Source organism: Vigna umbellata, chromosome 8, assembly GCF_029865625.1.
Source record: "Vigna umbellata cultivar VRB3 chromosome 8, Vumbellata_1.0, whole genome shotgun sequence".
NCBI classification, from domain to species: Eukaryota; Viridiplantae; Streptophyta; class Magnoliopsida; order Fabales; family Fabaceae; genus Vigna; species Vigna umbellata.
This window is the reverse complement of record NC_142172.1, coordinates 47,649,621-47,665,925: the sequence shown is the minus strand read 5'-3', so window position 1 is coordinate 47,665,925 and position 16,305 is coordinate 47,649,621. Positions and strand designations below refer to the sequence as shown.

Below are 16,305 nucleotides of genomic sequence, written 5' to 3'. Positions count from 1 at the left end.
AATCTTTTCAGTAACATTCATGAATTTGTAAGAAAGTAAATCATGGTATTCCAAGCACCACCAGCAATATCAACCACTCTTTTTATCATTGAAAATATACAAAGGTGTTTATAATCCACGTAATATATATTTCCCAGCAATATCAACACAATAAAAATGAGACATTGCGGCACTAATACACTTGTAATTCCACCACAAAATGCCACTTGAATAATGAACAATAATGCAGAACTGTGTCATGACAGAAAACCGCTTGATAATAATTGGGTTCAACCAACAAAAAGTACTTCTCCACGATGCGGTGGTTTATTGTCAAATAATTGCTCTAAATAAACACTTGTTTCAATAATCCTTGACTTGCTTTGGCAATTCAGATCAAAACAACCGGCAAAACCCAAATCTGGTATAAATTAAGCAACTTTAATAAATGATTTTGCAGTTTCAGCTTTATCCAAATGATGAATCACGGAACAATTTAAACGAATCATAACTTTGCATCAAATAATAAGATTCAGATACAACAAAAATTATTTCAAATACATTATTGAGATTATATACAATGTTCAATGTATACAATTTAAACTATAAATAGTTAAAATAACTAAAGCACAAGTTCATATAAAACAAGATTATCAATTATTTCTAAGTTTGTGAAATCTTTATGTTAGAAGGATGAAGATAATTAGTGCATGCATTCAATAAATGAGATAAATAAAGGTGAAATAGTCAACAAGGATGAATTACCAAGTATTCTTCAAATTCCTTTTTATTTGAATTTTTTTTCAGGACAACTGCTGAAAAAAGTAAAAACACACGAATTCTTGAACCAAATCGGTGATACGAATTACATGTATTTGATTCATGTGTCGTAAGGTACAAAACTGTTTAAAGTTCATCTTATGATACCAACCGATAAAAATAGTCAAAACGTGTTGAATCGTAAGATTCTAATAACTATGTTTGCATCACAGGATTCTGATGTAGGATAAAAGTCATCTACAATCTGCACCAACTGCATCAAGAATGGATTTGAAACCATCCCTTTCGAGGCATTCTGCTAATTCAGCCTGAAACCAATTGAATGAAAATTTCGGTGCATATACTAAGTGTTGAGTCCTTAACCATAATCTGAGGAATAGGAGCACGAGAACTATAGTGAATACACATTAGTTTTGGTAAATACCTTTATCTGAGGAATAAGTGCAGGTCCCCCATAAGCAAATGCGGTATAGAGCTGAACTAGAGTTGCTCCAGCTCGTATTTTCTTATATGCATCTTCCCCACTAAATTAATATAAAAGTTCAGACAAATTTTACATAATTCATTTTATTCTAAATCATAAACAAATATACTGCAGACAGCTACACATTAACTACACTAATAAGTGAACATGAAAATTTTACCTGCTAATGCCGCCACAACCAATCAAAGGAATCTTGCCCTGGTATACACAAAATAACAGGGCCAAGTTGTTAAGCCTGAATAACATATACGAGAAAAGCGTGACAAAGAACAGTTCAAAAATGTAAGAGAAGAGCTCTAATGATTTTGAGATGCATCAGCGAGACGGCTAAGAGGGAAACAAATCAAGGAGATGCCACACTGTACTATACAGAATTCAACCACGTGCTTGTCACAGCCTCACAGGTATTTGGAGGTCATATTTATGAGCTAGTTAGTATGCACATGCCAAATCTATGATTAAAAATATTGAAAATAATTAACAGCAAAAGGAACTTAAAGATTTGATCATGTTCTGAGTATTTTCAATACAGCAGCCGTGAATTAGCATCAACCAAAACTATATTGCTTGCATAATCCAGAGCAATTGCACGCATTATAGGACACGGGATATTGTCAACAGTAAATAACAGTAAAATCAACAGACTTACCCTTGTCAAGATATACATCTCCTTCAAGATTTCGGTAGAGAGATTGAAGAGAGGCTTCCCACTCAAGCCACCAGTTTCTGAAGCCAGTGGACTTTTACTGACAGGATCTGGTCTTGAAATGGTTGTGTTTGATACAATCTAGAAACAATAAATAAATAGAGCAAATGAAGTAGAGATTGTAAAATTGGAAGCATTAAGATCCATTTAGTGGCAACTAACTGAAATTAGTAATGGAGCAAAGAGATACCAGTCCATCCAAGTGAAGAGCCAAGGCAACCTGTAATCAAAGCGAAAACTGTTATACATAGAGATTGTGAACATATAAGAAAGGCAGTAATATGCACATGCTTACTGCAGCAATATCTTCAAGGTCTTCTTTTGACAAATCTGGCGCAATTTTTACCAGCAATGGAGGTGGGCCCTCCTCACCCCACTGCATTTCATCACGAGCAGCCTGAACCTTCATAAAAGGGAAATTTTGCGAGAGTCAATCCCCCAAGTATGCAACACAAAAAATGCATGGAAGATTCACCTCCTAATTCCAAATTCTACCTTCTTAACAAGGTCCTTTAGTTGCTTTCTTCCTTGAAGCATGCGCAAACCAGGGGTATTGGGCGATGAAACATTAATTACCTAGAAAAGAATATTAAGAACATTAAACAACAGAACAGTGTGACAAGCATTTATCCCACAAAATTGTAATAGGCCACAGAAATGCCTAGTTAAAAGAAATTGGAATTGTTCTTTTCCATCTATTTCCATATAGGCGCATGCTTCCCCTTCCCTGTTGACTATGCCCAGTCCCTGATAAATTTAACTCATCCATTAACCATCTCCTACGTGAGTTATCTCACTTTTCTAAACTAGGGAATTGGAAAAGGATATGGAAAACTGCTTGACAAGAACAAGGAGATTTGAGCAGGCAGTAAAGGCAATGATCCCGGATAATTGATTGCTTCAGTCATTATAAGCAACCACACTTCTTTCCTCAGAATTTTTAAAAAAAAAAATGTGCAGAAATCTTATCTTTTTTTAAATGCTGCAATTACACATAATTAAGATAATGAATGATTACAAACCACAAACTGTTAAAGTTCATTTTTAATATATAGAGTATACACAAACTCAAGACAAAATTTAATACGCATAAGATTGCAATCTTTTTTCTAACTTTTCTTTTAAAAAAAAAAGGCATGGCATACATGCCAAATCTAAAACAAAAAAGGAAAGGTCACACAAACTACCTTCAATGCATCTATCCAGCTGCATGAAAAAAGTTACCAACACGTTAGAGTTTAGACTTGACAGGAGTACAGTTTATTAAAATTTGCACCCAGTCATACCATGATAAACTACAGTCTACAAAGTTGTCCACCTTTCCTTTCTTTTCTATAAAATATACATACATACATATATATATATATATATATATATATATATATATATATATATATATATATATAAGAAAAAACTATTTACCAAATAATCAGCATATTGAGACAATGTATGAACTCCTTGAACATAGTCCGCTGCAGCATCTTCACTTGTCTTGTTCTTTCCAAGATTGACACCAAGGATGCCAGGGCCAGCTTTTCCACCTTGTTTGACTTCATTGTTGGAAGAAGGTGAAGTGCTTGAAGTTTCATCTAGTTTCCTCTTACCGTGCTGAGCACCCAGCCTCTTTGCAACAGCAACAATTCCCTCACTGTTAAAGCCACATCTATTTATTACAGCACTGCACGTAAAATAAATCAGTCTTAGAGAAACGTAGACAACATAAGCAAATTTCAAAGAAAGTCTTATAGTATCAATAACCTTCTGCGGTGTATAGAGGTGATTGGAGAAGTAAAAAGGAAAATATAAAACAGATTAAACTGTTAATCAGAAGCAGCAGAGCAAAGAAACAAAAATATAAACTCCTACCCTTCGTTTCGCAGCCTAAAGATCCGAGGTTTAGGATTGCCATCCTGGGGAACAGGAGTAACAGATCCTACCTCCACAAAGCCAAAGCCCAAAGCAAGCAAACCATCAACAGCCTCGGCGTTTTTATCAAAACCTGCAGCAAGGCCTACTGGGTTGGAGAATTTTCTTCCCCAAACTTCTAGCCCTAAGATTGGTACGTCGGGCCTCTTCTCCCTCGGAACCCAACCACGAGCTGCAGCTGAGACACCCAAGTTGTGGGCAAACTCAGGATCCAACAATGCGAAAAAAGGATTCACGAGTTTTGTTGCGGAGAATAACCATCCACTGCAAAAAAGATAACTCAATCTGGATCATTCATTTCCAAGATATGCATTTCCTTTTCAAACAAGGCATCAAGCATTTATTTTCTAGTGAAACCACTAAAAAATTGTTTTCTATAATAATACATCCACAGCTTACCCAGAGTAAAAGCATGAGAGAACAGGAGTGTGTTTTTTTTCCTCGGGAAAAATAAGTAATAAATACATCAAATAAACAATTAGAGGGGCAAAAGAAAAATGCGTCCAAATGAAGTACCAGAAAGTAGCTTCATCCACAGTACTCACATAAGCTCCACCAGCTATAAGTAGACCTATGGTGGCTCCCGTCCACAACCTTCCCTGCAAATCAAATAATCAGTGAATGTACTAAACTACACACCACAAAAAGTTACATGCACGTAAAACCTACAAACTTAATCAAACATCACATACATTATATTTCAATTCAACACATTAAATTTCGAAATCACACTTTATACCCCGCATTTCCAAACTGATGCATACTAAATGAAACGGGCATCTACCAACCTCAAAACTAATCAACACGACAATGCATAACGTCGAACACCATACATACACTCAAAAGGAATGAGAATACGCACCTTCTTGGAATAGTGACCGATCTTGGGAGCACTTTGAGGCGCGGAGGAAAAACATCTGACGGCGGAAAGCTGGTACGGAACTACGCTTTTGAGAATAACATCTCTCAGAAACTTTCTTGAAGACCATGCGGCCATGAGTTCAAGGAAATGGTGAGAACCTTCAAGAAACGTAACTTCAACGCGATGTTCGGGAAAGAGATTCAGTAACGAAACGCTTATGATTCGGAAGCACAAAATCTTCGAGTAATGATATGTTGAGTAAAGGGTGGTGGCAGCAAGGGATGTACAAGAATGTGTTGCAAGCTGGCTCTTGGAACTGCAATGGGTAGTAAGCAAAAGTCAAAGGTGAGAGTATTCTGTGGAATTTGAATGGAATCCGTGTATACCGAAGAGAGGTCGGAAACAAGAATGCGGAGGCTCCGGCGGCGGAGCCGTCGTCAGTGAAGGGCCGATGTTTGGAAAAAAAGATGCAGTCACAAAGGTGTTTTCCTTTCAGGTTGACGCTTCAAGTTGAAATAACACGGAGCTACTGATGTGTGTCTTGTTGGGCTCCGATTTGAAGCCCAAATAAAAAGTGTGTAGATACCAATTTCTATTCGCAGCATTCATTTTAACTTTCATACCCATTTTTTCAACTTTTTTTTTTGTACAAGAACATCATTTAAATCTGTATTTGGCAGATACCCATGATATTGAGCTATGTACAGAAAATAGGGAGCAATTAATATAAAAATCACAAATTAATTTATTCAATCCATCTTTCACAAATAAGTCTATTTAATATTCACCCATTTACTTTTTCAAACAATGAATAATCAATAAAATATTTTTCAAAATTCAGTAAACCAATGCACTCAAATTTAATCAATTTTTACAATTAAATATTTCTTTAAAAAATCAAAATTTTGACAAACGAATTTTTTAAATTTGATTTAGACTATAAAAATTAATTATTTTCAAAAATATATTATCTCAAGTCTTGTATGTAAAAAATAAACTGGAATTTTTTTCTTCTTAAAATACAACACGTATAAGTGCATTAATTATGTGTTTTCCTTGAATTATTTAGTTATTGTGAATTATATTTATAAAACATGTTAGAGATGGCAACGGGATGGGCCGGACACTGGTAGTGTCTACTCACAATTCGACCTGTCGGATAAAACTGTACTCGCTACCCGATCTGCTACTCGCGCGGGTATTTGTTTAAAAAATATCGACGAGTATTTTAAAACCTGCGGGTACCTGCGGATACGTGCAAAAAATAAATAAAAAATATATTTAATAAATTTTTAAAATAAAATTTAAATAAAATTACAAAAATATATAATATAATATACATTAAATTAAATATAAATTACATTTTAATTTTAATTAATTTAAACCTAATAAAATATAAATTTATTTTATTTTTAATTAAATTTAATTAAAAGATATATAAATTATTAAACTTTTTTAATTCTTTGCAGGCAACGAGTACCCGCGGGGCGGGTAGTATACTACCTGTACCCGGCCTGTTTAGAAGCGGGTATTAAAATACCCGCTACCCGTTACCCGCAGATAGTAGCTACCCACTGCCGATTTTACCAGCGAATATCTGTGTTCGCGGATAAAATTGTGATCCTGCATGTAATCATTATACTAGAAAATATATATTTATTAAACCATTAATAATACAAGTTACTCTAAAGGATTGGAAATTAATTTATATCATTATGAGAACAAGTGTTTTTTATAAGTGCAAATTAGATACATGTAATGAAGTATAAACCTTGTCTGTGACATTTTTACAAGAAATAAACTCAAATTCATGTATTGTTAATTAAATTAATCAATTCATACTTTATTATTAAACAATTTTTTTTAACACTAATAAGCAGTCTTCTCAGGTTTCTGAGCCTTTTCTTGTATGTTTAAAAATTTTATTTCATCATTTTTATCTTACCTTCTATCTTTAAATTTGGATTTATAAATACATAAATGTCTATATGTAAGTACACATAATGATTAGAAATGTTCATGTTTCTATTCTCAATTCAATTCTTCTTGGATTTCCCCATTGACTAAGATTAGCTAGGATGAACCGCACACGTATTATTTATAATTTTAATTTATTTATACATTTTAAATATTAAATGTTCAATCTTTAATATGTCAAAAAAGTTAGTATCTGACAATTATTTAATTTAACATTTTGAAAATACTTGTGATAGACTACAACTTAATTTATAAATTTCAACTTATTTATTTGTATTTTAAATTTCAATTTAGATTACATTTTTAAAGAGACTACTACTAACATTAAAAAAATGTAATTAAATGAATTACTTACGAAAAGTATGTAAATATGCGCTATCATTATTTTTAATCATGTACACTCACATGAATAAAATATTACGGTGTGTAAAAGTCAATAAAGTTATGTTACTTTCTATAATTAATGTTGTTTTGAGACAATAAATGTATTTTTTTAATTTACAAATTAAATATTAAAAAATAAACTCCGATATAATAATAAAAACGTGACTTAATTAATAAACATATCAATTGAATCTTATCAACTTTGATTAATCAATTATTAAAGAATTTTATATTTTTTAATTGAATTCATATCCACTTAATTATTATCACTTAATTTATATTTTATATCATGTCATTACTTACACCCATAACAATGACTATAATTACAATTAGTGATAATGACAACATTTATACATAAAGTATACTTATCATTTTACAAAATGACAATATTTTTCCGCATTAATTATAAAATGTTTTTTTTAACATGCAGATAAATAAGTAAAATACGACATAAAAGACACTTCTTCCTTGCTAATGAAAAATTAAATAAATATATTTAACTAAAATTATACAAATTATGCATATTTTAAAAAATATCAATATAAATTTCATTAAATTATTTAAAATTACAAAAATAATAATAATTAAACTTAATAATATTCACATGCTGCATACACACATGTGTATATATATATATATACACACACACGAGGTTACTTACTAAGAATTTCAGTTTCTGAATGGTTTTTTTTATAAGCGTGGTTTATTACCAGATTATACACATATGTCAATTTATATTTAAAATTTGTGGTAGTCCACTAAAGTAAAATAAATCTTAAATGAAAAAAGTTATGTACTCAAATGAAAATGTTTAATTATCACTTTAAAAAATATAAATGAAAATATACTATTTTACTCAATAAATTAAAGATAAATAAATAAAATATAAAGAGATAAAGATGAAATAAAAACAACAAAACGAAAAATAACATCGTTGATAACGTGATTTAATATATTATTTTCTACGCACTTCATTGATTGGAAATGTCTCTCATGATAACGTGAAAGAGAAGAAAAACATTTTTTTAAAATAAAACATGTGATTTAATATATTATTTTCTACGCACTTCTGTTTTTTTATTCACATGTTTCTTATTTTTTTCCATCAAATATATTTTATTTATCAGCTAACTTTACTTCAGAAAGTTACCTTTGTTCATTTGAATGAATTTGAAAGAGTGATTAAGTGGATTTGAAAAGATTTGAAGATAAATTTTTTTGTTATTTATTTGAGTGAATTTGAAGTTAAGTGTGACTGAATTTGGAAATGTTTGTGAAAATTAATATAATATTTGATTAATATGACAGATTAAAAATATTTACTTTCAAATTCACTCTCACCTACTACTTAAATAAAAAAATTATTTTTAAATTTTTTAAAATTTATTCCATCATTTTTTTCAAATCTATTCAAGTAAACGGAAATCTGGTTAACGATTCTTTTACTTACAAAGGAAAACATACGTTACCCCGAGAAAAGTAATAGATTTTTTTGGATATTATTTTTTCTATTTAAAAATATATTACTTTTTTAACGTATGAAATTGAGTAACTTCAACCGTTAACTTGACACATGATATATAATATATGAATCCGTTCTAATAAACAAAAACTCTTTTAAGAGATTTCTTTGAATAGGTGTAAAAACCTCTGATTTCTAGTTAGAGTCAAAAAGTGGATTTTATATTATAATATTTTATATTTTTATATTATATTTATTATTATATTATTAAATAAAATATATAATATAATACTAACTATAATTTATATATTAATTTGCAATTGTATAATATGTGTTATAATATATATATATATATATATATATATATATATGTATATATATATATATGTGTATGTTAATTAGAATCGATTTTTTAGGATTCAGTTCAAAACTTATTAAGTATTTAGATTATTTTTTAAAAGAATTTCAAGATAAACACGTTAAAAGAAAAAACAGAAATTAATTTGATATTATTATAAAAAGATGAAACAAAAAAGAAAACAAATTAAAATTAACTTTCATTGAATATATGTTTTCATTAATACGTATCTTAAGAATAATGGACTTATTTTAATAAATGTTGTTATAGAATATAATTTATCTATTTTATATCGTAGTTATACTTATTTAATGAATAATTAATTATAAAGTAAACATTTTATCTATTATTTATATAAGAGAAAGAAAATGGTAAGAAACTACACCTTTTTTATATTTAAGATTTATATTTTTATTTTAATATTTTAAATTTACCGTCTATTTTTTATGAGATTCTTTTTTAATATTTAATTAGTAATTTAAAATAAGTCTTTTACATTGTTTTTTATGGTATCTTTCTATTTTCTTATTTTTTATGATGTATTAATTTTAGTTTTAGAAAATAAGGTTCATAATCATATTAACTACTAAAAAGAATTATTATAAAGTTTATATTAGTTTTATTAAAATATTTATATTTAATTTTGAAACAAATTAAAAATATTTAGAGTTGTAATAGATTTCGAGTTATTTTTTTAATTTAAAATAAATGACTTTTTAGAAAAGAAATCCACGGACTAATTTTTAGAGATATTTTAGATTTGTCGACTTTTCCAATAAAAAACATTATTTTTTGTCTGAACTCACGTAGGTTGCTCCCTCTTTTACCATTCTATACTTTTTCCACCTCCTGACATTATTTTAAATACAATTATATCCTTTAAGTTAAAAAGATTTTTACTTTTACTCTATTTTAAATAATTTGAAATTCTAATTTTACTTTCCACCACCCACTCACGGAACTCTCTTCTCCTTTTCCCATTTCTGTTTCACCGCCGTAGTATGAAGGAGTGTCGTTGCCGTGGTGTGGAGGAGCATCCACAGCGTCGACCAACATGAGGAAGTATACATCAATGGAGGTGATATCCTTCAACGGATGTCAACATCCGTTCAAGGAGAAACGGATCGTTTTACCTTAAACACATCCGTTGAAGGATGTCACATCCGTTTAAAGGTTACATTTTTTTATTTCAGGGTTTGTTTTCAAGGTTTATTCGAATAGGAAGCACGACAAACACTGCACTACGAGAGTAAATGCATCACGAGCAGAGACTGCTTGATAATTCTTTGCACTACCATCAACCTTGAAAAGAAGTATAATGTTAAAATGAAAGAAAAATATTTTACTCATTTACGATACTAAAATAAGTTATTAGTGAAATAGGTTTATGGATAAAATTAAAAAATAATAATTTTAAAAATAAAATTTTTGTGAAAAACAAAATAGAAAAGAGAAAATGAAGAGAGAAAGGTGTGCTGGTGGAGGGACGAACACCCCGTAGATCATGACCACTAGGGCCAACTTTTCAGATATAATTATAGCAGTAGAAGGTCGAGAATGTGACTCACCACACCAAACAGTGACACTCACTGTAAGCTCTTGTTGATTCTTGTTGTTCTCTGCCACATCGCATTTGCATCTGCACTGGCATGTAGCAATGGCGGCTGTTACTTATTCAGCCCTAACTCTCGCGAACGCCGTTAATCGAACCACCGCCGTCTCCAGATCCGGTTGGAGCCACCGCCCCCTCACCGTCAAATGCACTGCTCAATCTCTCTCATTAGGTTATTCTTCTTCCTACTTCCATCTCGCTTTTTATATCACTCTCTGCTGCTTCATTCACTTTTTCTCTGCTTCAGCTGACAACTCCGAGAAGTTTCTCGAAGCTTCGAAGAAGGGGAACGTTATTCCTCTATACCGTTGCATATTCTCGGATCACCTCACTCCAGTGCTAGCTTACCGGTGTCTCGTTAAGGAGGACGAGAGAGATGCTCCTAGTTTTCTATTTGAATCGGTGGAGCCCGGCCAATTTTCTAGCATTGTGAGAACGCATTTTTTTTTTAATTTTATTTCAGCTTTTTTAGTAAATTACACTGATAGTTCTGAAGTTTTGTGAGGTTTTGCGACATCGAACACATTTTTGCTGTGTTTTTAAAGGTTTTAATTAACATCCGATGAAAGGTATACTGTGTGATGCTTTTCAAATGAGATTGAAGAAGTTGAGAGTTTTGTGCAATCTTGCAAAAATTCAGGGAGTGTTGTGTAATTTACTCTTACGTTTTAGTCTCCGAATGTGTTGAACTGTGTGCTTAGTCTGTGTTGCTATTGATTAGGGGCGGTACAGTGTGGTGGGAGCACAGCCGTGTATGGAGATTGTGGCGAAAGAGAATGTGGTTACTGTTATGGACCACATGGAAGGGCGCAGGAGTGAGGAAATTGCAGAGGATCCACTGGTAATTCCTCGAAGGATCATGGAGAAGTGGAGGCCTCAACTCATTGATGAACTTCCTGAGGCGTTTTGCGGCATGTGAAATTGAATTCTCATCCTAATTACCATTTCGTTTTGAATTTATTTTTTATATGCTGCGACTGTAAACATATTTAAAATATGAAATTATTGCTGGTTTATTTTTCTTAATCTAGTTATGATAAAAGTTGGCGAACTTTCCATACATAACAGATTGTGATCGAATGAAAACGTAAAACCAAACCTTTATGTAGTTAATACATACACTATTTACTCTCTTTTATTAGATTTTCTGATTAGATTATAGTCTTCTACCAACACCGTGGTCGTGTGTAGGCAGCCACACTGATCATCGGTTAACTTGTTTATTTTTATTCACTTTTTTTTAAAAATTTTATATTATTTGGAATGAATATATCGTGCAAAAAGATTTGTGGTTGATTTTTGTTTTTCCTCTAAGGATTATTTTGCTTGCTTCGAATGTTGAGATGATAAATGGATATCTACGAGTTTCCTGATGTGTTTTTGAGCGTGCTCTGTTTTTCTTATTGGCAGGTGGTTGGATAGGGTATTTCTCTTATGATACAATGCGCTATGTAGAAAAGAAGAAGCTTCCATTTTCTAATGCCCCAGTAGACGACAGAAACCTTCCTGATATTCATCTGGGCCTTTATGATAATGTTATTGTGTTTGATCATGTTGAAAAGGTACTGCTATGAATGTAATTGTTGCTTCTAAGAAAGTCCTGCTGATCAATTTATCCACGCTCACTGTCTTGGACCTGGAGAGTATTTCTATTTTGTATTTTATTTGATTTTGATTGGCCCAGAAAGCACATGTGATTTCTTAGACTTGGTTCTATCCAGAGAGCATATGTGATTCATTGGGTTCGGTTAGATCGATACTCTTCTGCTGAGGAAGCTCTCAGTGATGGAAGGAACCAGCTGGAAACTTTAGTGTCTCGGGTGCATGATATAATCACGTGAGTGTTCTGTTTTTCCCCCCAATTTGTTTTCTTATTGGCTTGACCTTTCAAATTAAGGTAAAGGATGGCTGATTTTGGTGATTGACTTTAATTTCAATATCTGCTATTATAATTGTCAATTTCAGCCCAAAGCTGATAGCAGGTTCGATCAAGTTACACACACATCTCTTTGGTCCTAAACTGGAGACGTCAAATATGACAAATGAGGAATATAAGAGGGCAGTATTGCAGGCTAAAGAGCACATACTGGCGGGTGATATTTTTCAAATTGTACTAAGTCAACGTTTTGAACGGAGAACTTTTGCAGATCCATTTGAAGTCTACAGAGCATTGCGGATCGTTAATCCTAGTCCATATATGACTTATTTACAGGTTTTCCAGTTTCTTGTCATTGTCATTGTATTATTTAGTTTGCATTTCAAAGTTAACTTGTTGAAATATATACTACTGTCAGGCCAGAGGGAGTATTTTGGTTGCGTCAAGTCCAGAAATTCTTACACGGGTGAAGAAGGTATCATTGTGCGATAAGACTCCAATAACCTGGCTTTATGGGCTAATTTTCTTCCTCCACAATATCAATACTATTAACAAATGTTTATAGCTGGGCTTGTCTTGTTTGTTAACCCTTTTTTAAGTTTCTTAATTTTTTTCTAAACTAGTCAATGTTACAAACTTCATTACAAATGTAAAATGTATTGATTGGCCTTTTGTATTCTTTTTGACAGAGGAACATCACCAACCGGCCCCTTGCTGGTACTACTAGGAGAGGAAAAACACCCAAAGAAGATATCATGTTGGAGGAAGAACTTTTGAAGGATGAAAAGCAATGTGCAGAGCACGTAATGCTAGTTGATTTGGGGAGAAATGATGTTGGAAAGGTAAAATGTTTTCAATTCCTGGCTTATTATCTTTTATGTCATAGAGGTTAAAGTCTTGCATTTTTAAGACTAAGGTTCCTAGGTAAACCCTTGATCTAATCCCAGATGTAAAAGGAATCTTTCTATTCAATATGATTTTGGAAAATGGTTCTGAAAAAACTGGACCATAATATGTAAAAAATGATTTGCTCATAATGATGCTTAATATTTTCAAGCAATCAATTTCTGCACTGTTATCAAGGTGATACTGAACAGAGATCAAGCACTACACACCAGTACAACGGAGTAATGTCCTCTCTTCCACCCGAGTACGAACAGAGCTGATTCTCCCAATTTTCTTGTAACAAAACTCAACCAATTCCTACTAACTCCCCCAATCCCATTTTACTACTGAATATAATTAGTTATTATCACCAATGGGATCGGGTCCTAACTTGTAATTCCCTACGCACCCTTTTTTCTACCTCCATAAACCCTTTGAATGGAGGGACTCTTTTGACAGTTTTTTCTTTTTTTTTTAACGTGCAAAGCAAACATGAATATCAGGTACCCTATTGAAGAAGTCATTGTTTCATAGCATTAACCTTATTCTAAATGCTATGTTGCTATTTTAACAGATCTTTATATGCATTGCACAGTTGCTTTGCAGTTGGGTAATTTATGATCATAACTATTTTTGTTGCATAGTTGCTTTTCAGTTGGGCAGTTTGTGTTTTAGCCATATGCTTAATGCAAGATGAATATGCAGGTCTCCAAACCCGGCTCTGTTCAAGTTGAAAAGCTCATGAATATCGAGCGCTATTCCCATGTTATGCACATAAGCTCAACTGTAAGTTCCAAGGTTTTGAATCTTACATAAATGCAGTTCAAATTTTACATTGCTGACAATGCTAACTAATATAAATGTTGGGAAGTAATACTCGTCCTTGGCGGCTTTTGTGTTATTATTTATTAATATAATATTGCAAAGATATGTGTCATCGGAAGTTTTGAGCTTGGACCGCAATTGGAGATTTTTTCCTATATGCACGCAACGTCTCCTTTTGATGTGCAACGTTCATATTTCGTTTCCAAAGTTCTATTTTAATAAAAATAATAATTTTCTAAGAGATATTTTAGGTCATGGGCCTGATCCATGAATTCTATAAATAGAGCACTCCCTTCACTCCAAAACACATATCAGAATCATTCTCTCTTCTCGTAGTTTCATTCTTTCTCTTTTCTTCTTCTCCTAAAAATATTCTGGGTTTATTTTATTCTCTCTTTAGAGATCCTTGGGAAATTCTTTGTTCGTGATCTTTGTTCTTTTATTGTCAGTTTATACAATATTTTGTACTTGACTTAATATCGTACACATAATTTAGGGGTGTTTACACATGAAAATCTAACATTTTTTATGTTCTGATCTCTTCAATATTTCTGCTTTAATGGTCATTCTTATCAAATTGAAGAATAAACTGTCCCGAGTTTCCGTTAATGTCAGATATAACAACATTTGCTTTACAATCATTTGCAGGTAAAGCGAATGTTTACTCCTATACTGAGTAATCACTTTCCAGTTTTTAGTTAGAACTTTGAAAATAAAAAACTAGAAAAGCTGCGCCTATCTTTTGTTTTCCCTTAATCCTAAGAGGACAATGCTTATTGATACCAACAGGCCCATATATTTTTGCCTAAGAAATTATGACTAAGAGCTTATTTCGTGAGATGTTGAATATGAAGATTACTTTTAAAATTAGCTTATTTCGTGGATTTGGTGAAGCTTTTTCTGAGATGATGGTAAAGTACACCTGTATTTGCAGGTCACTGGGGAGTTGTTAGATAACTTAACAAGCTGGGATGCATTGCGTGCTGCTTTACCTGTTGGTACAGTTAGCGGAGCACCGAAGGTAAATTTTAGAACTCTTGAAGATGGTAGCTTAGGTTTGAGCAGGCTCTTTCCCCTTGTTAATGTAGTTTTTTGTCCATTATACATAGGCAGTCGCATTCAGTTCCGATATTACCTGTGCTTAATAAATAGAGTTGGTTGGGAGGTAGTTATAGCTGAACATTATGTAAATGATTGGATTGTTATAAAACAGGTAAAAGCAATGGAGTTGATTGATGAGTTGGAAGTGGCAAGACGGGGGCCATATAGCGGGGGATTTGGAGGCATATCTTTTAATGGCGATATGGACATAGCCCTTGCACTGAGAACCATAGTTTTCCCTACTAATGCTCGTTATGATACGATGTACTCGTACAAGGATCATATGAACAAACGCAGAGAATGGGTTGCCCACCTCCAGGCTGGGGCGGGAATCGTTGCTGACAGTGATCCAGCTGATGAGCAGAGAGAGTGCGAGAATAAAGCTGCAGCCCTTGCTCGAGCCATCGATCTTGCAGAATCTTCTTTTGTTAACAAACAATAATTTCAGTGTGTTTATCATAATTGGATATTCTTTACAATTGTAAAGGAATTAGAACGTTGCATGCTGAATTCTGGATAATAATATCTTAAGAGTTGTGCAAGTGCTGAACATAAAAGTTATTTCATAGCCTAAACTAATGTCGTTTTTAGATCACATTTCTTTCCAGTCGTTTCAACTTATGCCAAAGAAAGCCTTTGGCGGAGTTTCTTTTGCTAAGTGCCGAACATGAAATACTTACAAGTATATTCTCCGTTCTTTACACAACAAGCACCTGGCTTACTAATGAAGGACTTCCCTAAACATAAGACAATAATTTAATTCCTTCAAGAAAATTTTAAATTCTAATTTAATTAAATTTTTAAATAAACTATATATGAAATGAAAGAGATGCCACCAAAAAAATGTCAAATTGTATCTCTACCACTAATGAATTTTCGAAAATGTATATTCACAATTTTATTTCATATTTAATCTTACTATTTTATTTAATAGTTAAGCAAAAATGAAAAATAATATATATATATATATTATATATATATATATATATATATATTGTAAAAGTAATAATATAAAAATCATTTAAGCTTTATTTTTTAAAAAGAAAGTTATCTAACTATTTTGAATTAAAGACACTATTCCATTATTA

General features: G+C 32.1%; 2 protein-coding genes across 2 annotated transcripts; one reads left to right on the top strand and one right to left on the bottom strand.

The window, feature by feature from the left end:
- Positions 1–736: 736 nt before the first annotated feature.
- LOC124846471 (pyrimidine d) lies at positions 737–5,219 on the bottom strand. Its single transcript, XM_088095707.1, has 12 exons — positions 5,124–5,219; positions 4,738–5,053; positions 4,392–4,474; positions 3,816–4,139; positions 3,372–3,627; positions 2,445–2,525; positions 2,245–2,352; positions 2,140–2,169; positions 1,893–2,030; positions 1,404–1,441; positions 1,184–1,283; positions 737–1,067 (listed from the first exon to the last, which is right to left on the bottom strand). The coding sequence occupies exons 2-12, from the start codon at positions 4,870–4,872 to the stop codon at positions 993–995; spliced, it is 1,368 nt and encodes a 455-aa protein (XP_087951833.1). The 5' UTR covers positions 4,873–5,053; positions 5,124–5,219; the 3' UTR covers positions 737–992.
- Positions 5,220–10,383: 5,164 nt separating this feature from the next.
- On the top strand, positions 10,384–15,812 carry LOC124846466 (anthranilate synthase alpha subunit 2, chloroplastic-like). The gene is made up of 11 exons (XM_047323731.2): positions 10,384–10,702; positions 10,778–10,959; positions 11,252–11,441; positions 11,941–12,092; positions 12,252–12,367; positions 12,496–12,742; positions 12,825–12,881; positions 13,096–13,248; positions 13,997–14,077; positions 15,051–15,137; positions 15,330–15,812. Exons 1-11 carry the CDS (start codon positions 10,576–10,578, stop codon positions 15,657–15,659), a joined length of 1,722 nt encoding a protein of 573 aa, XP_047179687.1. The 5' UTR covers positions 10,384–10,575; the 3' UTR covers positions 15,660–15,812.
- The last annotated feature ends 493 nt before the right edge of the window (positions 15,813–16,305 follow it).

Excerpts from the sequence above, each read along its gene's own strand:
- LOC124846471 (XM_088095707.1), bottom strand. The coding sequence starts at position 4,872 with ATGGCCGCATGGTCTTCAAGAAAGTTTCTGAGAGATGTTATTCTCAAA. Across the intron at positions 2,170-2,244 it reads ACCTTGAAGATATTGCTGCA|GTTGCCTTGGCTCTTCACTT; the intron begins GTAAGCATGTGC and ends CTTTGATTACAG. Across the intron at positions 1,068-1,183 it reads CACTTATTCCTCAGATAAAG|GCTGAATTAGCAGAATGCCT; the intron begins GTATTTACCAAA and ends AATTGGTTTCAG.
- LOC124846466 (XM_047323731.2), top strand. The coding sequence starts at position 10,576 with ATGGCGGCTGTTACTTATTCAGCCCTAACTCTCGCGAACGCCGTTAAT. Across the intron at positions 12,093-12,251 it reads TGTTTGATCATGTTGAAAAG|AGAGCATATGTGATTCATTG; the intron begins GTACTGCTATGA and ends GGTTCTATCCAG. Across the intron at positions 12,368-12,495 it reads CGGGTGCATGATATAATCAC|CCCAAAGCTGATAGCAGGTT; the intron begins GTGAGTGTTCTG and ends TGTCAATTTCAG.